Genomic DNA, 22,872 nt, shown 5'->3' with positions numbered 1-22,872 from the left:
AAGCTGGAGGTCAAATCAGGATCCTCTTTTGGGGGTGGTGTAGAAGAGGAAGTCACACCCATGCCTGGGAAATGTCAATGGTACCTAAAGGAGGAAAGAACCAGGAAGGTCAACAAATAAGTTCAGCAAGAACAACAGTGGGAGAACAGGGCCCAGCATCTGCCCTCACATTATAAATAGGGACTTTCTCCCTTACAACGAAATGTGCAGGACTGAACAGCACTTATTCCTGGGTTTAGCTTTAAATTTTGGTTTGGCTCACAATCCTTAACCTTTGACTATTTTTTTCTTTACAGTGTTTTTAGTTCTTAAGATCAAATTCAAACCAGTAACAGCAGCATTAAGGAGGTTTTGCAATGGTCTGAGCTTAGCCTGAGCTATGACACCAAGATGCTGTCTGGAAAAGAATTTACCCTAGTTCCAAGCTCTGTCAGTCTCTCCAAATAATGTCATATTATTACGTGCACAGTGACATTCAGGTTTTCAGTTTTACTTCAATAATTGACAAGAATGGTAGCAAATTCAATTGGAGAGCTCAGTTCATGATCAAAAGGAGTAGAATTAAGGATGTTTGAGACTCTTTATCTACCTTTCTTGGGTTTCCTGTGAGTTTGATATCTATGAAAGTCCTTTCACTCTTTGATGCTGAAAACCCTTTGCTTTGGCAATTAAAACCCTGTGGTTGTTGTAGATATAGGCTCTGGTGGGGAAGCTGCTACTATTGTTTTGTCAAATTGGCATGATATGCCCATTGATTTGCCATTTAAGTGTTTATGTTTATATCCATGAATTAGTATGTCAACTTTGGCCATAGAAGCTGCTCAATTAGACTAACTCATAATGGTCAAAGAATTGAGAAGAAGTGACTTTTGAATGCTCAGTCATAAATGTGATATGTAAATTACCACCTCCAAGGCTTATTGTGATGTAGAAGAAGCAACAGAATCGATGTGTTAACTGGGGCAGGGTTAGAGTATTTTCACAATATAAAAGTTCATGAAGCAGTAAAAACTGAAATCATTCAGTCAATTAATGGGCTAATGAGCTGCAGAGACAGTCATCAAGAGCCGAAATGAGATGGCTAATACATCCTTGAAAATTTACTCAATATCCTGAATTATCAGAGAAAGGGCAATTAAATCAGAATGATATCACCAAGAAACCACTACCAACCACAAATGTAGAAAAGAGGAAGCACGTTTAGTGTTCAAAGTTGGGGCAAGTTCTTTTGGAAATTGATCACTGTACCAGGTACACTACTTATTTCAACCTGAGGACTGTTAGTCAACATTCCACACAGATGCAAGCACATCCAAGGTTATAGCTGCTGTGTTGATGGTTGATGTGAAATCAGTTCAGTGTAGATATTTACATACAGGTGAGTGGACAAAGAAATTATGGAACATATACAAAATAAGATCCTATACAGTTGTGAAGAAAAATGAAACCATGACATTTTCAGAGCAAAATTAGTGTAACTAGAATTTGTTCTTCAGAGAAAAGAATCTGGACCTCAGCAACACAAATACCACATGTTGTCTTTCACAGGCTGAAGCTAACCTTACAAAAATGTATGTGTGTGTTCCTGAAGAACATGGCCTACAGAGGCAGAGGCATGCAGATGAGTTCAAGGTCAGCCTGGTCTACAAAGTGAGTTCATGAACATCCAGGGGTGTTATACAGGGAACCTTGTCAAGAAAAACAAAAACAAAACAGTTATTCTCCAATATGTTTTGGTGTCATTTTCCCTAAAAGCACAGCTGCTGGAAGACTAGATAGTAGAAAAACTAAGTTGTTAGGGCCTGAGTATCTATTGCCTGTCTAGTTGTTTATTTTATGCTATTAAGCGAACTTTCTCATATGCTGTTACGACTGGTACAAGGAAATTCTCTTATGTGCTGTTACTAGGAACTTTTTCATGACCGAGTTAACTGTTCACCCAAAGTCTGTTGTTTTCTATGCTTTATGTTTCTTGGAAACCAATCATAAGTGAGGTCAATTAGACCTGCTTTAAATAGTTACCCATAATAATTTTGAATTGAGACCTCCCTGGGAATTGACATCCTACTTTCTGCCACATGCTTGGGTAACTCACACCCTGGTTGGCAAGTTGGTACATGAATGTTAGGCAAGTCAAGTCACCCTGTCACAGTTGAATAACCCAATCAATGAGGACAGGATAAGCATGCTGCCAATATATATTCCTTAGGAAGTCTCCTATCCCAGAATACAGTATTGTAGTCTCAATGTTCTTGAGAGAACAGTTGGGAAGTAAAGGCAGATCTTTTCAGATTTCTTTCCAGATCTCTGTCCACACAGTCTTTGCTTTCAGTTCTGCAGTTTCAAAATCTGAATCCTACCTGTCTTGTTCCTGAAGGGAATGACTACAGTGGGGGTCAGTTTTGGTTTCTATTCTGAGACCCTTGTGTCAGGCTTACACATTCAGGTTTCACATCCTTCCACAGAGAGAGAACTGGGGATCTGCTGAAGTGTCCAACTCCAGGGCTTCCTGAGATCTCTAGTGGGTACTTTGGTAGCCTAGCCCACTGTCAGGGCTCCCCCTCCACTGACTATTCTGCATCCCTACCTCAAGACCCTCTTTCAGATGATGTCATCTATTACTGCGCAGTACTGACTTTCAGACCCAGTGAGCAAATGGTTCAATGATTGTAGACATTTGCTGTAACCCTGTCCTGGTTTTATTCATTTTACATTCTTTCTCTCACGTTTCTCTCTCTCTCCAACTTGTTGAGCCAATGGCTTTTATTGGGATTTCCAACAGCAGCAGGAAATACTCAAAGACAGCTCCATCACCAAGGCCAACCCCTGCATGAGTGACAGCTCAGGAAAGCTCGGAACATGGAGCAGCTCAGCAGGTCAGAGAGTGTCCTTTACAAGTGATTCTTGTCTAACCCTCTTCCAGGCATCTCTGGGTTTCTGCTTCTCCCAGGAAGCTGGTCTGTATGCAGAGTCTTCTGTGCAGCTCAGCTTCCTTATTCTGAGAGGGACTCTCAGGTTTTATTGCTTACCCTGGCAGGGAAGGTTCTAGTTAAACTAGTCAGTTCGGTACTTCTGCTTTTGTCTGCCCATGCCTGAGCCCTCATATTCTCTCTCTCTGTCTCTCTCTGTCTCTGTCTGTCTCTCTCTCTCTGTATCTCTGTCTCTCTCTTTCTCTCCTACCTTTTCCTCTTTGCCCACCTTCCTAGTAAGATCCTGCCAGTCAAGCTGCCCTGAACTTCTGAGAGCACCGTGGCTCATCTTCCCTGCCCTATGCACAGCGTTTTGATGAGAAATTTCCTCCTTCTTCACTGTAAATACTGAACTCTGATCCCAAGCAGAAGTCCTCTCTCTAGTAAAATGACTCCACCATGACATTAAATTCAACCGGCCCTCGACAACCCCACTCCTGGCCACACCAGGCACAGACTTCCTAGCCACAGAGGCACAGACTGTAGGGACAGGAGGCTAATCCAGTGCTCTTGCCAGCTCCAACATTTTTTATGTGAACAATGGGTCTGTGGTTGTTCAGGGAGTCACTAGTCTTACTGGAGTTTTGTTTTTAATAAATTAAAGGTATTTTATTAAGAAGGAGACTGGCCAATAAAAGCTGAGAGTCTCTCTCAGACTAACGAAGCTGAGCTGCACAGAAGACTCTGCATCCAGACCAGCTTCCTGGGAGAAGCAGAAACCCAGAGATGCCTGGAAGAGAGTTAGACGAGAATCACTCGTAAAGGACACTCTCTGACCTGCTGAGCTGCTCCAGATTCTCAGCTTTCCTGAACTGTCATTGATGCAGGCATGGGCTTTGGTGATGCAGCTGTCTTGGAGTATTTCCTGCTGCTGTTAGAAATCCCAATAAAAGCCATTGGCTCAATAAGTTGGACTTTGGTGTATTCTGTACCTTGGTCTGTGGTCGGCTCCCTATCTGGGGTGAGCAGACATGTGTGTTGTGACCACCCAGGATAAAATTTGTCTCTTTACACCCACTTATCCCTGAAACAATTTATATCATTGTCTCAGTCTCACTGCCCCTTCCCTGGCAAACCTTTTCCTTCCTACCATCCTCCGTTTCTGAAAACACTGTCGTGCCCTGCACCACTTTGGTTCATATTTCCAAATATTTAGGGAACACCTTCAGATTCCTCTGTTGCTCAGAACCCAGGCTACTCTTTTTTGTTTCTACTTTCCCCTGAACTCCCAGTGTCTGACTTCCCCCAGTTCATCTATCAAGGGGTGAGGGTGGCCTCAAGCCCTAGCATCCTCTACTTAAAAGAGTTGTAATTGTGACACCTTCCTGTACTGAGCAACGACTTTGGACACTTTTATCTTTCTTTTAAAATCAATTGTGGTAACATTATCCATATGTATTTGCATTATGTTGTTAATTACTGAGATCAATATACATAAAATGAAACATCTTTCATAATATTGCACTGTGATATCTTAGTTAGAAGGCAGTGACAATTTGTCACTCCAACATTTCCTGGGCTTTCAGAAGCAGGTTTTTGAAAGCTGTGTCCCATTTCCTGCTCTTAGGAGGATAAACAGGAAGTGGGAGTGGTGATTTATGACAGGCTCTGCTGAGCTCAGTGCTGGGTGGAGGAATTAAAGGACAAACACAGTTGGATCCTGGATTCCAACATGGGGCAAACCTTTAAGATTCCTGGGCCTGAGTGTGGAAGGAAGATCAGAGAAGAGAGTGAAGGCTGGAAGTGTGTGTGTGTGTGCGTGTGCGTGTGTGTGTTCAGATATTTCTGTTCCATCTTTAAGAACTGTGAGTGCTTATCTTGTATGTTCTTTCTTCAGACCTCCAGCCTCTCCTGAGACTTTCATCATCTCTAGCTCACAAATCCCCAGCAGAGCTGACATTTTCCTTTTCTCTCAGTTCTGAGCATTGGTTCCCAAGTCTCACCCATGCATGCACATGCCCTGCTCTGGAGTGTTCTTACTTCACTGGGCAGCTGCATTTATTTGCTGAACCTGGAACAATCCTCACTTGAGGCTTGCTGACCAGTGCTTGGTTTGCTCACCTCCCATTCATTAGGTCCTGTGCAGAACTGGCAGTAATTCCTATCCAAAGCTGGACCCGGGATGTCCCCTGGCTCGTGCTCAGTTTCTCATGTGAAGGGGCTAACAGTAGCTGTCCTTAACAATGTAGTGAAATGAGGAAGAGTCACACAATATATTCAATATGCCTTCCAGGTTCTAGCAACCCAAGCTTAAATACACATCTTTCCATATCCACACACACTACACACACAGACACAAAAGGCATCCCAATGTTCACAAACTCGAGCTGATCTTAGGTCTCTGTTCCACTTCTCATACTTTGCTATTTTTTTCAGACGTGGCTGGGCCAATGGGAAGAGTCTGCAGTCACTTATTGTTTACAATGAGGTTGGCTGCAAGCACATACCTTCACACAGTTACTGCCTGCTTGTAGCTACAGAGCTGAAACTCTTCCAAGCTATCCTGTTTAAAGTAAGCCTTTGGCTTTCCTGTTTAATGATGGATTCCTTGTGGAAAGACAGGGAAAAGTTAACCATTGCATAATGGCCAGCGGTTCTCCCTTTACTATCTTGAGTTATGTAGTATGTGAGAATTGTCTCTGAGTTGTCCTTTCAGTCCTGTGTTCAACACTCTTGTTAGAGATTTGTTCATTAGTCATTTACCACAGCATTTCCATAGCCTAAGAACCTGCTGAACTCACGTTCTTCATACCTGACTGTTAACAGTAGAGGCTAGTGTATAGCTACAAGTATTGGGTCATCAGTTTCACACAAACATACATGCATGCAGACTGACCTCTCTGCAAACACACAGACAAACACACATGGAAAGACATCCACAGACATATTTGAAACATGGATGGTGCCTTGTACCATTGATTGCCCCAGGATGATTGCCTCACAGAATTTCCTTTGTAACTAATGAATGGACCTTGGCGTTCCTCTCATGACTTTATGCACTGAGGCTACAGTTGAAGAGCTGGTTATTCTACACATCCAGGGATTCTTAAAAACAGCACCCTTCAAACAGCATCTCTGGAGGTCTTCCCTTCTTCCCTGCAGCTGGCCTTGTTGCACCATGGTGGGTCGGGGGTGCTATTCAAGGAGTTCTTGCCAGATATTCACTGGGCCAAATGGAAATGTAAGCTTTCCCACCTGGCCTGTTTATTTTCAGAAATAATGACTTAGACTTATTAAACATGAATAAATACCTAGGTCAAATTTTGGGATTGTTCCTCAACTAGCTCATAACTTAATTTTCCCACGTATTCTGTTCTAAGTCCTGTCATGTGGCTAGTTACCTGTCTCCAGGTTCATGCCTTTGTCTTCCTCAGTGTCTGACAGAAATCTCCCACTCTCTCTCTGTCTCCCAGAATTCCATTCTTTTCTACTGAAACTCTCCTTTATTCCTTCCTGCCTTTTGCTCATGGGCCAACAGCAATCATTTGTCAAGTGATGTTTCCATGCATCGCACAAGAGACTCTGCAGCAGGAGCTTTGAATATGTCAGGTGACCTCTTCTACTGGAAATGCCCTGTCTAACCAACTGAAGTTCTTAGAGATTAAAAAACAAAAACAAAACAAAAACAAACAAACAAACCAGCAACAACAAACCCTTGTCATTCCTTAGGAAAGAGAGAAGAGAGAATTCTTGCTGTTTGGACCAAAGATGAAATACCAACTATTCCAAAGATTTACAGGCTGCAAGGCTTTCCTGTAGATACTGTGTTTGCAAGTCTCACAACTGAGTGAGGAAATGAAAGACAGAAGCATTGGGAGAAGTAAACATAGAAGAGGGGAGGAGAGTGATGAGGAAGAAAAGGAAAAGCAGCAGAAATAGCAAGAGAAGAAAGAGGAAGAGAAAGGAGAATGAAGTTGAGGAGAATCTATAGACTGCTGTGTTAATCACCTGGTGTTCAGCAGGAGACTAGATTTTAAGATGATGTTGAGCCTTCTTCATACCACAAGAAATTACAATTTGATTAGAGCCCGTGCTGCCTACAACCAAATTCCAAACTCATCCAGTTGACTGGTGAAGGATATGAAATAAAATGTCTGTGTCTGCACTGATCTCCAGGCATCTTTACTTATCCATGCATTACCCAGGTCTTTCTGGTAAGAACATGGAGAGAGAGAGAGAGAGAGAGAGAGAGAGAGAGGCAGAGACAGAGACACAGACACAGACACAGACACAGACACAGACACAGACACAGACACAGACACAGACACAGACACAGACACAGACACAGAGAGAAAGAGGATCTCTGGCAAAGAGTCAGGCTGAAAAGATTCACCATCAAGTTGTGGAAGAAGTTGAATGTATAAAACTGACAGGAAGCAACCAGCCTCATCTCAAACATAGAATAGTATAAACAGTTTAATTTAGTTATAGGCTAGTTGGAGAACAAGCTTAGCTGAGTTATAGCCATTAATGCATAAATAAATGAACCTCGGTGTCATTATTCTGGAACAGAGGCAGACTTAGAAAATCCCAAATGGTTACACGGTCTACTAACTTCTTCATCTTAGAAAAATGTGGTGCTGCTTGGGGAATCTCCATTGGTCAAATAACCCAAGTTTAATTAGACAAAGATATTGCAGGTCATATGTATACAACCATATATTCTCATAATGATGATTTAATGGAAGAGAGTTCTTATTCTGTGGACAATTCATTTTCCACTTGCTACAGTGATATTCTGTCTCTGAAAGACATGAATTCTCTGGTCTTTCCCAGAAAATGTTTGATGCTTAAAAGTAGGCTTTAAGTCAGTGCCTGAAGCCAGTCCAAATGTTCCTATCTCAAAGCTCCATTTCTGTTTCCCAGTATTCAGGGAAGTCAGTCATGCACGATCCTGGCTTCTTTGATAAAAACTCTTCCTTATTAAGGAGAGACTTGGCATCACTTGCCACAGTATCAATAAAGAGACTTTTCCAATAGTAAGTCTTTCTAAAGTAAAGGCCTGAGGCAAGTGGTCCCCCAGTAACATAGGAAATAGATTCAATATATTTCAACAGTTTGTCTTTGAAGGACATGTCTTTGTCCATTGTTAACAAATGGAAAGACTTAAGGTGTGCCTTGATTTCATTCACAGACACATTGAAATCCTTGGCAATATTTTCCAGTGAGGCTTCATCCAGCCCAAAGTAAGACCTGTAGAGATTCAAGGTCTCCTCCAACTTCTGTATTTCATCTCTGATGAAGCCCCCAAGTGAAATGGTGGCCCACACTCCAGCTTTCAGGGATTCCAGCCAGATCTTCTGTTTGAGGAAATCCCTCTTCCGGTCAATGGCAGTCTCAGTAACACTGTGCAAGGACATCATGAAGACATGACGCTTGTGGGCTGGGAGCTCCCTCAGTAGAATTGTCTCCAGCTTTGGGAAGTCAAAGTCAGACACATCAAAGTTAGAGACTAAGAAGACTGGAGGCTGACTGGAGAGAACCTTCTGAAGCTTCTCTGAACAGTCATCTCTAATTTTCTTTAAGACACTGTCTCTGTTGAAAGACTTAGGTTTACTCCTCTGCTCATTACTGACATCTTGATCGACCTTGGTTCTGACAAAGCAGAACTTTGTGTTCATCTTTGTAATGGCTTTGACCAGATGTGCATCAATTTCTTTGAAGCGTGTAGCCGAGACTATAATAAAGAAGTCATACTCACCAGACTTCATTTCTGTTAGGTAGGTTATTGGTGGGAAGTTAGTGGACCCAATGCCAGGCAATTCCCATATTGTCACATTGGGAAGCTTTGGGTGTGGGTATGGAGTTCTCCTCGTGGTTGTCTCTAGCACCCCAGTGGCGGCTGCACCTTCTTCTTCTTCTTCCCTCACTCCCCTCAGGACATTGATAAAGCTGGATTTCCCTGTCCCTGTTTCTCCAGTCACAGCAATGTTCAGTGGGGCTTTGTCAATGTTTCTCAGAGCATGATTAATTTCAGACAGTGCTCCCCGAAGGTTCTTATTCTCCAGATGGGATTCAGTCAAGGTGATGGTTTCCTCAGAGAGGAATTTGTTTTCATTCTTGAAATTCTTAAAAAAACTTTCAAAGCTGAATGCCAAACATTGAGCAGTTAAAGGAGAAGGGCTGCTAGAGGAAGGCTTGCATGTAGCTGTGTGCAGTGGAGGATCCTGAATAGAGAAAAAAAGAGAAACACCACAATTATTAGTACAGCAGGGCAAGACCTAAGAGTTTGTTCTAATGACAAAGAGATACCTCAGCTGCTGATACCATTATAAGCAGAACACCTTCCTTTCTGCTCCTGGCTGCTGGCTCCCTCACTGCTCTGCATATCATGTGCCATCATTTAACCCTTACTTTTTTCTGTGGTTTCCTTCCTCCTTTGTTGTCACATTCGCAATCAACTTATTCCTAGTTTTTGTCTACAGCAGTGTTTATTTCTTATTTTAAGTTGTGTTTTCATTCTGTTTACTCCTATTACAATTAATACCCATAGGTTGTAAATCTTTAAGGGCATAGGTCAACATATCAAAACCTCAAGCAACATATCTCATGGAAAGGCTCCCTGTCTCTTTTGACAGCTTAGGGCATTGCTTCCTAGGCCTCATGACCTCTCATTCCTTAGTACAGCCATTCTAGTTTCTCCTGTGTAGTCTCTGAATTTAGGGAGAAGGGGATGATGTGGGTAGCAGAAAAGATTCTTGACATGTCCACTGGAAGGGTGGATACATTACTCTATATGTGTAATCGACCTCTTTTAGCCATAAAGAAGATTGAAATTATGTTCTTTGTAGGAAATTGGATGTAACTGTCGCTAGTCATATTTAGGCTATAATGCCAGTCTCAGAAAGACAAATACATTTTCTCATTCTCAGAGTTTAGATTTTTTATACATACATAAGTTATGCAGTAGATATGATATGAATGTGGAAGATAACTTGTCTGGGGGACAAAAGACCTGAGGATGAATTCTTAACATGCAATGTGTGCTTGTTATAAACTTCAAAACTAGATGTTAAAAGATTTGAAAGGACACATGTGTTGGGAGCCAATTCTTAGCCAAAAGCAGCTATCATCTTTACAGCCATCTCGAGCCATATACCCTGACAAGAGACTTGTTTTCAACAGCCCACAACAGCTGAGCACACTATGATAAACTTCTTGTTACACTGTTTAGTGCCCCCAGCTGCAAGGCCCGTGTGGTATATATGGCTACAAGGCACGTGACATAGTGCCTTCAGTTGAGCTTGCCCACGAGGGCAAGTCACATGGTAAAGGGTATAAACACTCAAGACCTTCCTTTTAAAAAAAGAGACTTGACCAGACTCTGTCTTGTATCCATCTTTTGTTTCTCTCGCCCCTCTATCTCTATTCTCTCTCTACTCTCAGGCTAGAACCTGACCTGCGGACCGGAGCAGCAGAATGGGCCATTACAAAGTAGCAGAACGGGCTGTTACAAAGGAACAGGCTGTTACACATATGTATCCATGTTATTTTTTATTTTTCAGCAGGGGAGGTAGGGGATCACCTCACTGTAAGCAGTTTCCTAAGTTATTCCCCATGTGTCCCTGTTTTCTAGTGTTCAGTCCACAAACATCAAGTAAACAACCCACAAAAATGAAAATCCTATATGGATACAGAGGAAAGCCAGGAAGGAAGAAAGAAATACAGGAAGAGATGTTAAAGATGACACTAAAATTAGAAAATGAGTTTTTTAAAAGTTAAGAAACCTGAATGAGGAAGTATTCCAATCAAAGCCCTTTCCCAAGGAATCATAACTTCTTAAGTCTGAAAAAACAAGGTAAAGCTCAGATGTGTTTCCTACAGGAATCCACATGTTACATATATGTCCTTAGTTTACATATTTTGGACTTTAGGCCACATTCATTCTTTGTCTGATACTCCTGGTTTATTATAATCTTAGAAGGACATTAAAAGTATTTATATTTCATGAATTTTGGAAAACCAGACTTCATGATAGCTCTGACTGTATTTCAAAGTTTATCAATACTGATACAAAAATATCAGAACATTGAGATGAAGGGTATAAGTCATAGCCATTTTCTTTTTTTTTTTCAGTGTTTCAGACACACACAGGACTTTGGAATTAGAGTTGGAACACAGGATAGATGCAAGAAGTCATGAGAGATTGGCTTCACTTTGCTCTCATACTCTGATGTTCATAATATGGTATGAAGTTTTCAATATAGAAGCTTTAGGTACACAGAATTCTATTCTTGAGTCAGCCAATCATCTTGTTAGAGGCTATGCCAGCAATAAAGGTAAGGGAAAGGAGAGCATTAGTATAGATCCTATTATCACTAGCAATAATATACTGACATATCAATACTCCTAGGGCAACTATTTGAGAATTCGTGTGTGAAGCTGCCTCCATGTGTGCAGGCCCACATGGGTATAGTATGAGTTCCAGAGGTCTACCCATCTCTGGCTCTCTGGTGCTCGGATGCCAAAAATTGATTTACTAGTAGAAACAATATGTAGGAACTGCTGGTAATTGTAGTTACAGAAATAAACTTAAATTCATGCACAATGCATTGTTTATACCCTATTTTTGTCACAATTGCTTGCATTGTGTGCTTGTCCCAGTCTTGTGTGACCACCTGAAATAACAGTTCTCAACAATTCTGACGTGGAATAGACTGAGCCACAACTCACTAGATGCCACCAGAACAGTGATATGGCATCTACACTGTGATGGCCAACTGTAAATAAACCTAATATTACATAACAACCCAACCTCCTAAGACACGTTTTTAGGAGAATTTTCTTAATAAGGACATCCTATATAAGTGGTGGATATTTCCATTGAGAAGCACAAATTGCTACACAGAACACTATATGTATTCAAAATAGCCAAGGCAACAATGAACACAAAGGATCATAAGTCTGTAATACATGATTCTGAAGATAGCTGAAGTGATGCCTCAGCAGTTGTAAGGACTGGATGCTCTTCCAGAGATCTTGAGTTGAATTCCCAGCAACCATATGGTGGGTAACAACCATCTGTAATGAGATCTGATTCTCTGTTTTGAGTGTATATTAAGCCTCATATACATAAAAATAAATGTATAAATGAGTATTTAAGAATATTACAGAGAATTTGAAGTAGATTAAATTCCTGTCAAATACTGCATAAAGAATGAAAGAAATATCAATCACATGAAAGGTGAGAAATATTGAAGGAGAAAATGTATCTGATGAGTAACAGAGTATGTGTGAGAAGAGAATGAAGAAGGAACTTTTGAGTGTAAAAGGGAACTAGCTAGATAAGCGGGGGGGCATGGTAAATGACAGTAGGTAAATGACTGAATGAGAGAAGATAAGAATGAATGACAATGTATAATGGCATACATGTAAGGAAATGCCATAGTGAAACTCATTGTTTTGGTCTTGCACCAAAAATGTAATGAAATAGAATAAACCTCAATGAGATTCAAGAAAATATTGAGGAATGAAATTAAAATGAAAATATAAGATTTGCATGAGAAATTCAGAAATGTAAGATTTTGAAAGAAATCTTAAAAGTTCATTTACAAGACACAACACACACATATCAGATAAGAAGGCAGAGTAAGAAGATAGAAAGAAAGGAAGGTAGAAAACAAGCAAGGAAGGAAGTAATCAAGTTTCAATAAGTAACCAGTGAAGTGAGATGCTCCAAAGCAGAGATGAAAGAAATCTCAAAGTAGACAACAAAAGATGCTAAGATTCCCGTGTTTATAGTTTATAAACCTTAAGGTTGTCAAACTGTCCATACTTCACAAAGTGATCTACAGACTCAATGCAATCTCAACGAAAACATCAATGCCATTTAGAATAAAACTTGACTGTGAAATCACAAAACTCACTTGGGAATACAGAAGACTGCAAATAGCCAAAACAATATTGATCAAAACCAAAAGGGTTAGGAGTCACTGTAATACCTGATTTCAAGGCATAGCAGACATCAGAGTGGCAAAAACAGGCCAATAGTGGTGTGAAGACAGGCCTATAGACCAACAAACTGATAGGCAGAACAGAGCCTGAATATCCATAACTGTGCCGCCAACAGATTGTTTCTACAGCCAATCAATATCTCAGCAAGGCTTCCAAACACTCACAGTGCACAAAGGGCACATGGTTTGAAGAATGGAATTGGGAAAACAGGATGTCAGGCAAGACTAAACCTTGACCCTCACACTTCACCCTATACAAAAACCAACCCTAAGTGTCCAAAGAGCTTAATATAAGATGGAAACCCTGTAGCTCTTAAAGGGAAATGGGTATAAAAATCTTCATCAGATTTTCCCACATGGGGTCCGCAAAGCATAGGAATCAAAAGCAAACTGACAAGTAGCGTTCCACATAACTGAAATACTTCTTAAACAAATCAAATGAACACCACAGTAATGAGATGATTTACAACAAAAAGCCTTAGGAGTGCATCATGTAATAGTCTCAACTAGAGAGAACCCGGCATGTCAACAGGTGTAGATACTGAATATGACAAAATTCATCAGAGTCACTTTGAAACATCTCAACAAAGTGAGTTAGACAGGTGCTTTCTGGAACAACTGTGGAAACACTAATTTTCCCCAGGAATTCCTCCCAACATAGAGAGGCATTAGAGTTGAATGAGCTCACCTTTGCTGTCAAAAGCTCTTCATTACTGAGGATAATTTTAACATCGCTCGCAACTGTGTCAATGAAATAATTTTGCAAGTGGAAAACCTTTGAAAAGTAAGGATGTCTAATGTAGTTCAAGAGTTTATCTATTAAGGATGTATTTGGCTCATCTGAGAGCAAATGTGGAGACTTAATTTTTGCCTTGAGTTCCTCCAGTGTCACGTTCAAATCCTCAGCTATGTTTTCCAGTGACGCTTCATCCAGGCCAAAGAAAGATCTATAGTCACTCAAAGCCTGGTCCAACATCTCTAGATCATTTTGGGTCAATCCTCTGAATGGTATGGTAGCCCATTCTCTTGGCATTCTGGATTCCTTCAAGATCTTTTGTTTCAGCATATCCCTCTTTAGTTCTATGGTGGCATCTGTAACAATTTGCAAAGTGTTCATGAACATGTGACATTTGTATGCTGGGAGCTCCCTCAGTAGGGTGGTTTCCAGCTTTGGGAAGTCAAAGTCAGACACATCAGTATTAGAGACTAGGAAGACTGGAGGCTCCTGGTGTGTCACTCGCTTCAGTATACTTGAAATGTCATTTCGAATCGTCTTTAATATGTTCTCTTTATTGAATCTCCTAGGGTTTATCAGTTTTTCTATCTCAAGATCAATATCTGTATGGGTTAGAACAAAATAGAATCTCCTATTAATTTGTGCAATGGCTTTGGCAGTTTCTCTGTCTCTAGATTTAAGGCATCCAGAAGAGACAATAATGAAGAAGTCATACTCCTCAAACTTGATTTTCTTCAGATAATCCTGTAGTTGGAAGACTGTAGACCCAATACCAGGCAGGTCCCATAGTGTCACATTGGGAAGCTTTGTGTATGTGTATGGTGTTCTCTCAGTGGTTGTACATATCACCCCAGAGGGAGCAGCCACACCTTCTTCATCAGCCCCTACTCTCTGTAGAGCATTGATTAGACTGGACTTTCCCGCCCCAACCTCCCCTATCACTGCAATGTTCAGTGGGGCTTTCTTCATGTCACTCAGAACACCACTGATTATAGAAACTGTTTCCTGAAGGTTTTCTTCTTCTAGGGATGCTTCAATGTAGGTGATCAATTCCTCAGACAGGATATTGGTTTTCATCTTGAAATTCTGAAGATTTGTACCAAAGCTGGAGGTCAAATCAGGATCCTCCTTTGGAAAGGATGTAGAAGAGGAAGTCTGACCCATGCCTGGGAAATGTGGATGGTACCTAAGGGAGGAAAGAACCATGAAGGTCAACAAGTTAGTTCAGTAACAAAAACTATTCAGAGAGCAGGGCCCAGCACCTGCCCCCACATTATAAATACTGAGTTTCTTCCCTTTAATCAGATGTACAGGACTGAATAGCACTTATTTCTGGGTTTAGCTTTAAATTTGGTTTGGCTCATACTCCTTAACCTTTGACCATTTTCTTCTTTACAGTGTTTTTAGTTCTTCAAGATCAAACTCAAGCTTGTAATAGCAGCATTAAGGAGGTTGTGCAATGGTCTGAGCTTAGCCTGAGCTATGATACCAAGATGTTGTCTGGAAAAGAAATTCACTAAGTTTAAAGCTCTGTCAGTCTCTCCAAATAAGGTCATATTATGACATGCACACTGACTTTCAGCTGTTCAGTTTTGCTTCAATTGACATGAATGGTAGCTAATTCAATTGGAGAGCTCACCTCATCATGGTCAGAAGGAGAAGTCTTAAGGATGTGGGAGACTCTTTATCCATCCTTCTTGGGTTTCCTGTGACTTTGATATCTACCAAAGTCCTTTTACCCTTTGGTGCTAAAAAAAACCCCTTTGTTTCTCAATCAAGACTATGTGGTAGTGGTGGTTGTAGTTCATGGTGGAAAAACTGCTACTGTTGTTTTGTGGAATGGGCATAATATTCCCATCAATTTGCCATCTACATATTTATGTATGTTTGTATCCAAGAATTGGTATGGCCATAGAAGCCTCTGTGTATTGTGAGTTAGAGTAACTTTACATTAACTCACTATGGTCAAAGAATTGAGCAGAAGTGACTTTTCAATGCTCAGCCATAAACGCGATACATAAATTACTGCCTCCAAGGCTTAGTGCGATGCAGAAGAGACGACAGAAGTGATGTGAGAACTGGGGGAGCGGTGGAATGTTTTGACAATGTAAACATCACTGAAAGATTAAAAACCCAAATCATTCAGTCAGTTAGTGGGCTAATGAGCCGTAGAGACAGTAATCAAGAGACTAAATGATATGGCTAATTCATACTTGAAAATTTACTCGATATTGTGAACTGTCAGATAAAGGTCAGTTAAATCAAAATGGTAGTACCAAGAAACTACCACCAACAACAGATGTAGAAAAGAGGAATCATATTTATGGTTAGAAGTTGGTTTCCTTCAGAAACTGATCACTGTCCCAGGTACAATACTCACATCAATCTGAAACACTGTTAGTCAACAGTCCACACAGATGCAAGTGCATCTGTGGTTATAGCAACTGTTTTGATGGTCACTATGATATCAGTTCCCTGTAGATATTTATATACAGATGACTGGAGAAAGAAATTATGTACATATATACAATATGGTTCTATTCAGTTGTGAAGAAAAATGAAACCATGACATTTTCTGAAAAAAGTTAGTGTAATTGTAATTTGTTATTCAGAGAAAACCATCCATACATCAGAAAAACAAATAGCACATGTTGTCTTTCACAGCCTGAAGGTAGCCTTGCAAATAATGTATGTGTGTGTTCCCCAAGAACATTGCCTACAGAGGCAGAGGCATGCAGAGAAGTTCAGGGTCAGCATGTTTTACAAAGTGAGTTTAGGATCATCAAGTGATGTTATACAGAAAGCCTTGTTTTAGAAAAATAAAACACATATCCTTCAAAATCTTCTGGTGTCATTTTCCCTAATAATACAGCCATTGGAAGACCAGGTAGTGAAAAAAAAAACCCAAAAAACTAGACTAGACCAGTAAAGTAATTCCTCCTGTCACATAAAAATCAAAACATCAAATACAGAAAACAAAGAAAGAATATTAAAAGCAGTAAGGGAAAAAAAGGTCAAGTAACATATAAAGGAATATCTAAAAGAATTAAACCAAACTTCTCCTCCCAGACTATAAAAGACAGAAGATCCTGGAAAGATGTCATACAGACCATAAGAGAACACAAATGCCATCCCAGACTACTATACCCAGCAAAACTCTCAATTACCATAGAAGGAGAAACCAAGATATTCCATGACAAAACCAAATTTACACAATATCTTCTCACAAATCCAGCCCTACAAAGGATAATAGATGGAAAACTCCAACACAAGGAGGGAAACTACAACCTAGAAAATGTAAGAAAGTAATCTTCCAACAACCCCAAAAGAAGATAGCTACACAAACATAATTCCACCTCTAATAGCAAAAATATGTCTCTTAACACCAAATACTCAATTCCTCAATAAAAAAGACATAGACTAACAGATTGGATATGTAAACAGGTCCCAGAATTTTGCTGCATACAGGAAATGCACCTCAGTGACAAAGACAGATACTACCCAAGAGTAAAAAGCTGGAAAACAATTTTCCAAGCAAATGGTTTCAAGAAACAAGCTGAAGTAGCCATTCTAATATCAAACTAAATTAACTTTCAACTAAAAGTTGTCAAAAACGGTAAGGAAGGACACTTTACTATTGTCAAAGGAAAAAATCTACCAGATGAACTCTCAATTCTGAATATCTATGCTCCAAATGCAAGGTCATCCATATTCATAAAAGAAATCTTACGAAAGCTCTAAGCAGACATTGAACCTCACACAATAATTGTGGGGGGACTTCAACACCCCAATCTCAGAAATGGACAGATCATGGAAATAGAAACTAAACAGAGACACAGTGAAACTGACAGAAGTTATGAACCAAATGGATAGCAGCAGTCCTTAAAAGGCTCCCCACCAAAAAAAGCCCAGGACCACATGGTTTTAGTGCAGAATTTTATCAGACATTCAAAGAAAATCTAACATGAATTTTCTTAAAACTATTCCACAAAATAGAAAAAGAAGGAACACTATCCAATTTGTTTTATGAAGCCACAATTATGCTCATACCTAAATCACACAAAGACACAACAAAGAAAGAGAACTTCAGACCAATATCCCTTATGAATGCAACAACACTCAATGAAATTCTTGCAAACAGAATTAAAGAACACATAAAAACAATCATCCCTCATGATCAAGTAGGCTTTATCCCAGGAATGCAGGGATGGATCAATATGTGAAAACCCATCAACATAATCCACTATATAAACAAAGTCAATGAAAAAAAAGCACATGATCATCTTACTAGATGTTGAGAAAACATTTTACAAAATTCAATATCCCTTCTATGGCAAAAGTCCTGGAAAGATCAGGAATTCAAGGTCCATACCTAAACATAGTAAAAGCAATATACAGCAAACCAGTAGCCAACATCAAACTAAATGGAGAGAAACTTGAAGCAACCCCACTAAGATCAGGGACTAGACAAGGCTGCCCACTCTCCCCCTACCTATTCAATATAGTACTAGAAGTCCTAGCCAGAGCAATTAGACAACAAAAAGAAGGTCAAAGGGATACAAAGAAAAGGAAGAAGTCAAAATATCGCTATTTGCAGATGATATGAGAGTAAACTTAAATGACCTCAAGGAGTCCATCAAAGGATTCCTAAACTTGGCAACTTCAGTGAAGGTACTGGATATAAAATTAATTTGATGAAATCAGTAGCCTTCCTCTACTCAAAGGATAAACAGGCTGTGAAAGAAATTAGGGGAATGACATCCTACACAATAGTCACAAATAATATAAAATACCTTGATGTGAATCTAAAGTGAAAGATCTGTATGACAAGAACCTCAAATCTATGAAGAAAGAAATTGAAGAAAATCTCAGCAGATTTAAATATCTCCAATACTCATGGATTGGAATGATTAATATAGTAAAAATGGCCATCTTGCTGAAAGCAATCTACAGATTTAATGCAATCTCCATCAAAATTCCAACTCAATTCTTCATAGAGATAGAAAGAGCAATTTGCAAATTTATTAGGAATAACAAAAACCTGATGATAGCAAAAACTATTCTCAACAAGAAAAGAACTTCTGGAGGAATCACCATCCCTGACCTCAAGCTGTACTACAGAGCAATAGTGGTAAAAACTGCATGATATTGATACAGAGACAGGCAGGAAGATCATTGGAATAGAATTGAAGATCCAGAAATGAACCCACACACCTATGGTCACTTGATCTTTGACAAAGGAGCCAAAACTGTCCAGTGGTGGAAAAATGACAGCATTTTCAACAAATGATGCTGTTTCAACTGGAGGTCAGCACGTAGAAGAATGGAAATCGATCCATTCTTATCTCCTTGTATAAAACTGAAGTCCAAGTGGATCAAGGACCTCCACATAAAACCAGATAAACTGAAACTATTAGGAGAGAAAGTGGGGAAGAGGCTTGAATACTTGGGCACAGGGGAAAAGTTCCTGAGCAGAACACCATTGGCTTATGCTCTAAGATCAAGAATTGACAAATGGGACTTCATAAAATTGCAAAGATTCTGTAAGGCAGAGGACACTGTCAATAGGACAAAATGACAACCAACAGATTGGGAAAAGATCTTTACCAATCCTCCATCTGATAGAGGGCTAATATTCAATATATATAAAGAAGTCAAGAAATTAGACTCCAGACAATCAAATAACCCTATTATAAATGGGATACACTGCCAAACAAAGAATTTCCAACTAAGGAAACTCGAATGGTCAAGAAGCACCTAAAGAAATGTTCAGTATCTTTAGTCATCAGGGAAATGCAAATCAAAACAACCCTGAGATTCCACCTCACACCAGTCAGAATGGCTAAGATCAAAAATTCAGGTGATAGTAGATGTTAGTGAGGATGTGGAGAAAGGGGAACACTCCTCCATTGTTGGTGAGATCGCAAGCTGATACAATGGTTGTTTTTTTGTTTTTGTTTTGTTTTTGGTTTTTCGAGACAGGGTTTCTCTGTGTAGTTCTGGCTGTCCTGTAACTCACTCTCTAGACCAGGCTGGCCTCGAACTCAGAAATCAGCCTGTCTCTGCCTCCCAAGTGCTGGGATTAAAGGCATGAGCCACCACTGCCTGCAAGCTGATACAAACAGAAGTCTGGAAAACAGTCTGGCAGTTGCTCAGAAAACTGGGCATAACATTACTGAGGACCCAGCTATACCACTCCTGGGCATATATCCAAAAGATGCTTCAACATATAACAAGGACACATGCTCCACTATGTTCATAGCAGCCTTATTTATAATAGCCTGAAGTTGGAAATAACCCAGATGTCCTTCAAAAGAGGAATGGATACAGAAAATGTGGTACATTTACACAATGGAGTACTACTCATCTATTAAAAACAATGAATTCATGAACTAGAAAATATCATCCTGAGTATGGTAACCCAATCACAAAAGAACATACATGGTATGCACTCACTGAGAAGTGATATTAGCCCCAAAGCTCACAATACCCAAAATACAACTCATAGACCACATGAAGCTCATGAAGAAGGAAGATCAAAGTGTAGGTGCTTCAGTTCCCACACTTAGAAGGAGTAACAAAATACTCAGGGGAGCAAGTATGGAGACAAAGTGTGGAGCAGAGACTGAAGGAGGGGCTGTCTGGAGACTGTCCTACTTGAATATTCATCCATGTGCAGTCACCAAAGGCAGAAGTTGTGGTGCCAGGAAGTGCATGCTGACAGGAGCCTGTCTCCTGAGACGCTTTGCCAGAGTCTAACATATACAGAGGAGGATGCTCACAGCTAACCATTGAACTGATCAAGGGCTTCCCAATGGAGGAGTTAGAGAGAAGATTAAAGGAGTTGAAGGGGTTGGTGGCCCCATGGGGAGAATCACCAGACTAACCAATCAGAGTTCCCAGGGTCTAAACAGCCAGCCTGGGAGCACTCAGGGAGGGATTCATGGATCCAGCTGTATATGTAGGGGAGGATGGCCTTGTCCTGTATGGATAGGAGAGGAGGTACTTTGTCCCTTGAAGCTGGATGCACCAGTGTAGGGTAATTCGAAGGCAGGAAGGTAGGAGTGGGTGGAAGAGAAGCAGGAGGAGGGGGGATTGGATATGGGGTTTCGGGGTGTGGGAAATGGGAAAAGGGGATAACATCTGAAATGTAAATATATAAAATGTTCAATAAAAAAATCTTAAAATTTAGTTGAAAGCATGAAAGATCCCAGACAAACAAAGCAAGCCTGAAGCAGGGAAAATACTGATGTCATCACTGTACTTGGTTTCAAGCTCTGCTTCAGAAGTTCAGGAACAAAAGCACATGGTATTGTTGGATACCAGACATGTTAAAAAGCAGGAGAGCGCAGACAGTACAGATAGAAACCCACAGGGCAACATCTACTAGCCTCTCTTTGTTTCCTTGTTTCTTTCTTTCCTCCTCCACCTCCTCTAATTTTCTTTCAAAGGATCTTATTGGAGAAAGAACTTTCTTTTAAGAAATAATGCTCGAAACTCTGGAAAGAAAAATACTTTAAGAAGTAGGGATAGGTAGGGTCTTTTCTTCTATGCTTCTTTTCAAGTTTATAAAAAACCAAATAAAGTTTGAATAGAGATATCCTGAGTAGGTGGATGAAGCTGCTCCTAGAAGCCAAAGACAACTCAATGGAAATCCTAGCCCCAAGAATAGGCTATTCTCCATGATTTGATGACTATGAGGCTCCTGAAACCCTGTCCAACAGTCAAGTTAGTGCTGGTTATGTTGTTGTCAAGTTAGTCAAGTTAGTGTTGGTTATGTTGATGATGGCTTCTCATAGTTCCCTTCTAGACAAGGAAATAGCAGTGGATGTTCTGGATAGGATTTTATCCTCATGATGTAAATAAAATAGTTCCAGTGTAGCTGGGTGTCATGGTGTATGCCTTTAATCTCAGGCCTAGGAGGCAGAGCAGCAGGGTAGATGGATCTCCTTAGTTCGAGGCCAGACTGACTTACAGGTTCTAGACCAGCCAGAGGCACAGTGTGATTCAGTTTCAACCAAAACCAAAACCAAAATAAAAAATTAACAACACAGAGCTACAACAACAATCCTCAACCCCAAAGAGGTTCCCGAATTGACTCTGAGGAATCTGGTCACACAAGCTGCCCTCTTTCTACAAGCTCAAGCTAGCAACAGAAGATCAACAGACCCAGGATGTGCAGGTATTAGAGAAGTTTGTTGCTGCCTGGCTGGTGGGTTAGAGGTGCTTTGTGGTACAGAAGACAGAGAAGGGCCTTTCTGTGAACAACTCCTTAGTGAAATAAACCATAACCTCTGCTCCGGTACCAGGATACTGATACCACAACTAAGTAAGATTTCTGGTCAAGCTGTACTTGATCTCTTCAAGTAACTTTTCCTGAGTAGTGATTTAAATGGTCCTCCTGTGATGTCACTTTCTCTGGGAGCAAGGTCACTGTGATAGCTCTTTATGGACTCCTCTGAGCTGGGACATTCAGGAAACAGGTGGGATGCGGAGTGTTGGTGTCTTGGTGCTCTGGAGAGAAGAACAGCTGGGAAGTAAAGGCAGATGTTTCCAGATTTCCTTCCAGATCTGAGTCCACACAGTTTTCATTCTTTGTTTTGCATATCCTAGATCTGAGACCTACCTACCTTGTCCCCGAAGGAACGGACTGCAGTGAGGGTAGGTTTTGGTTTCTATTCCCATTCCTCTCTGTCTTGTTTACACAGTCAGCTGAAAAGTTTTCACATCATTCCGCAGAGGGAGTTGGAGCTCTGCTGAAGTGTCCAACTCCAGGGCTTCCTGAGAGCTCTAGTGGGTACTTTGGTAACCTAGCAAAGTGTCAGGGCTCCCTCCCCCTGACCATTTCCTTACCTCAAGACCCTCTTTTCAGACGATGTCATCTATTGCTGAACAGTACTGACTTTCAGACCCTGTGATCCCATGGTTCAATGATTGCAGACACTTCCTGTAACCCTGCCCTCTGCTTATTCTGTTGACATTCTTTCTTTCATCTTCCTCCCTCTCCCTCTCTTTCTGCACTCCTCTGTGTGTGTGTGTGTGTGTGTGTGTATAGGTGGACATGTGTGTGTAGATGCTGTTTTTTCTCAGATATAATTTTCCTTATTTTGACACAGACACACTCACTGGCCTGGACTTCATCAATAAGGCACAGGTGGCTGACAAGCGAGCTTCAGGGATCTGCCTCCCTCCTTCCTCAGTGCTGGAATTACAA

The 22,872-nt window shown here is 40.6% G+C and overlaps 1 protein-coding gene across 1 annotated transcript in view; it reads right to left on the bottom strand.

Annotated features, from left to right (window-relative positions):
* Nucleotides 1-7,367: 7,367 nt before the first annotated feature.
* LOC114629588 overlaps nucleotides 7,368-22,872 on the bottom strand; it is an 87,090-nt gene continuing 71,585 nt past the window's right edge. Inside the window, exons 2-3 of the mRNA XM_028777634.1 lie at nucleotides 13,611-14,844; nucleotides 7,368-9,136 (exon numbers count right to left, since the gene is read on the bottom strand). Coding sequence (XP_028633467.1) covers nucleotides 7,811-9,136; nucleotides 13,611-14,822 — 2,538 coding nt within the window. The 5' untranslated portion in view covers nucleotides 14,823-14,844 and the 3' untranslated portion in view covers nucleotides 7,368-7,810. The remainder of the gene's footprint in view (nucleotides 9,137-13,610; nucleotides 14,845-22,872) is intronic.

The sequence above is a fragment of the Grammomys surdaster genome, unplaced genomic scaffold (assembly GCF_004785775.1).
Source record: "Grammomys surdaster isolate TR1022 unplaced genomic scaffold, NIH_TR_1.0 313, whole genome shotgun sequence".
Lineage (NCBI taxonomy): Eukaryota > Metazoa > Chordata > Mammalia > Rodentia > Muridae > Grammomys > Grammomys surdaster.
This window is presented reverse-complemented; position numbering and strand designations above follow the sequence as displayed.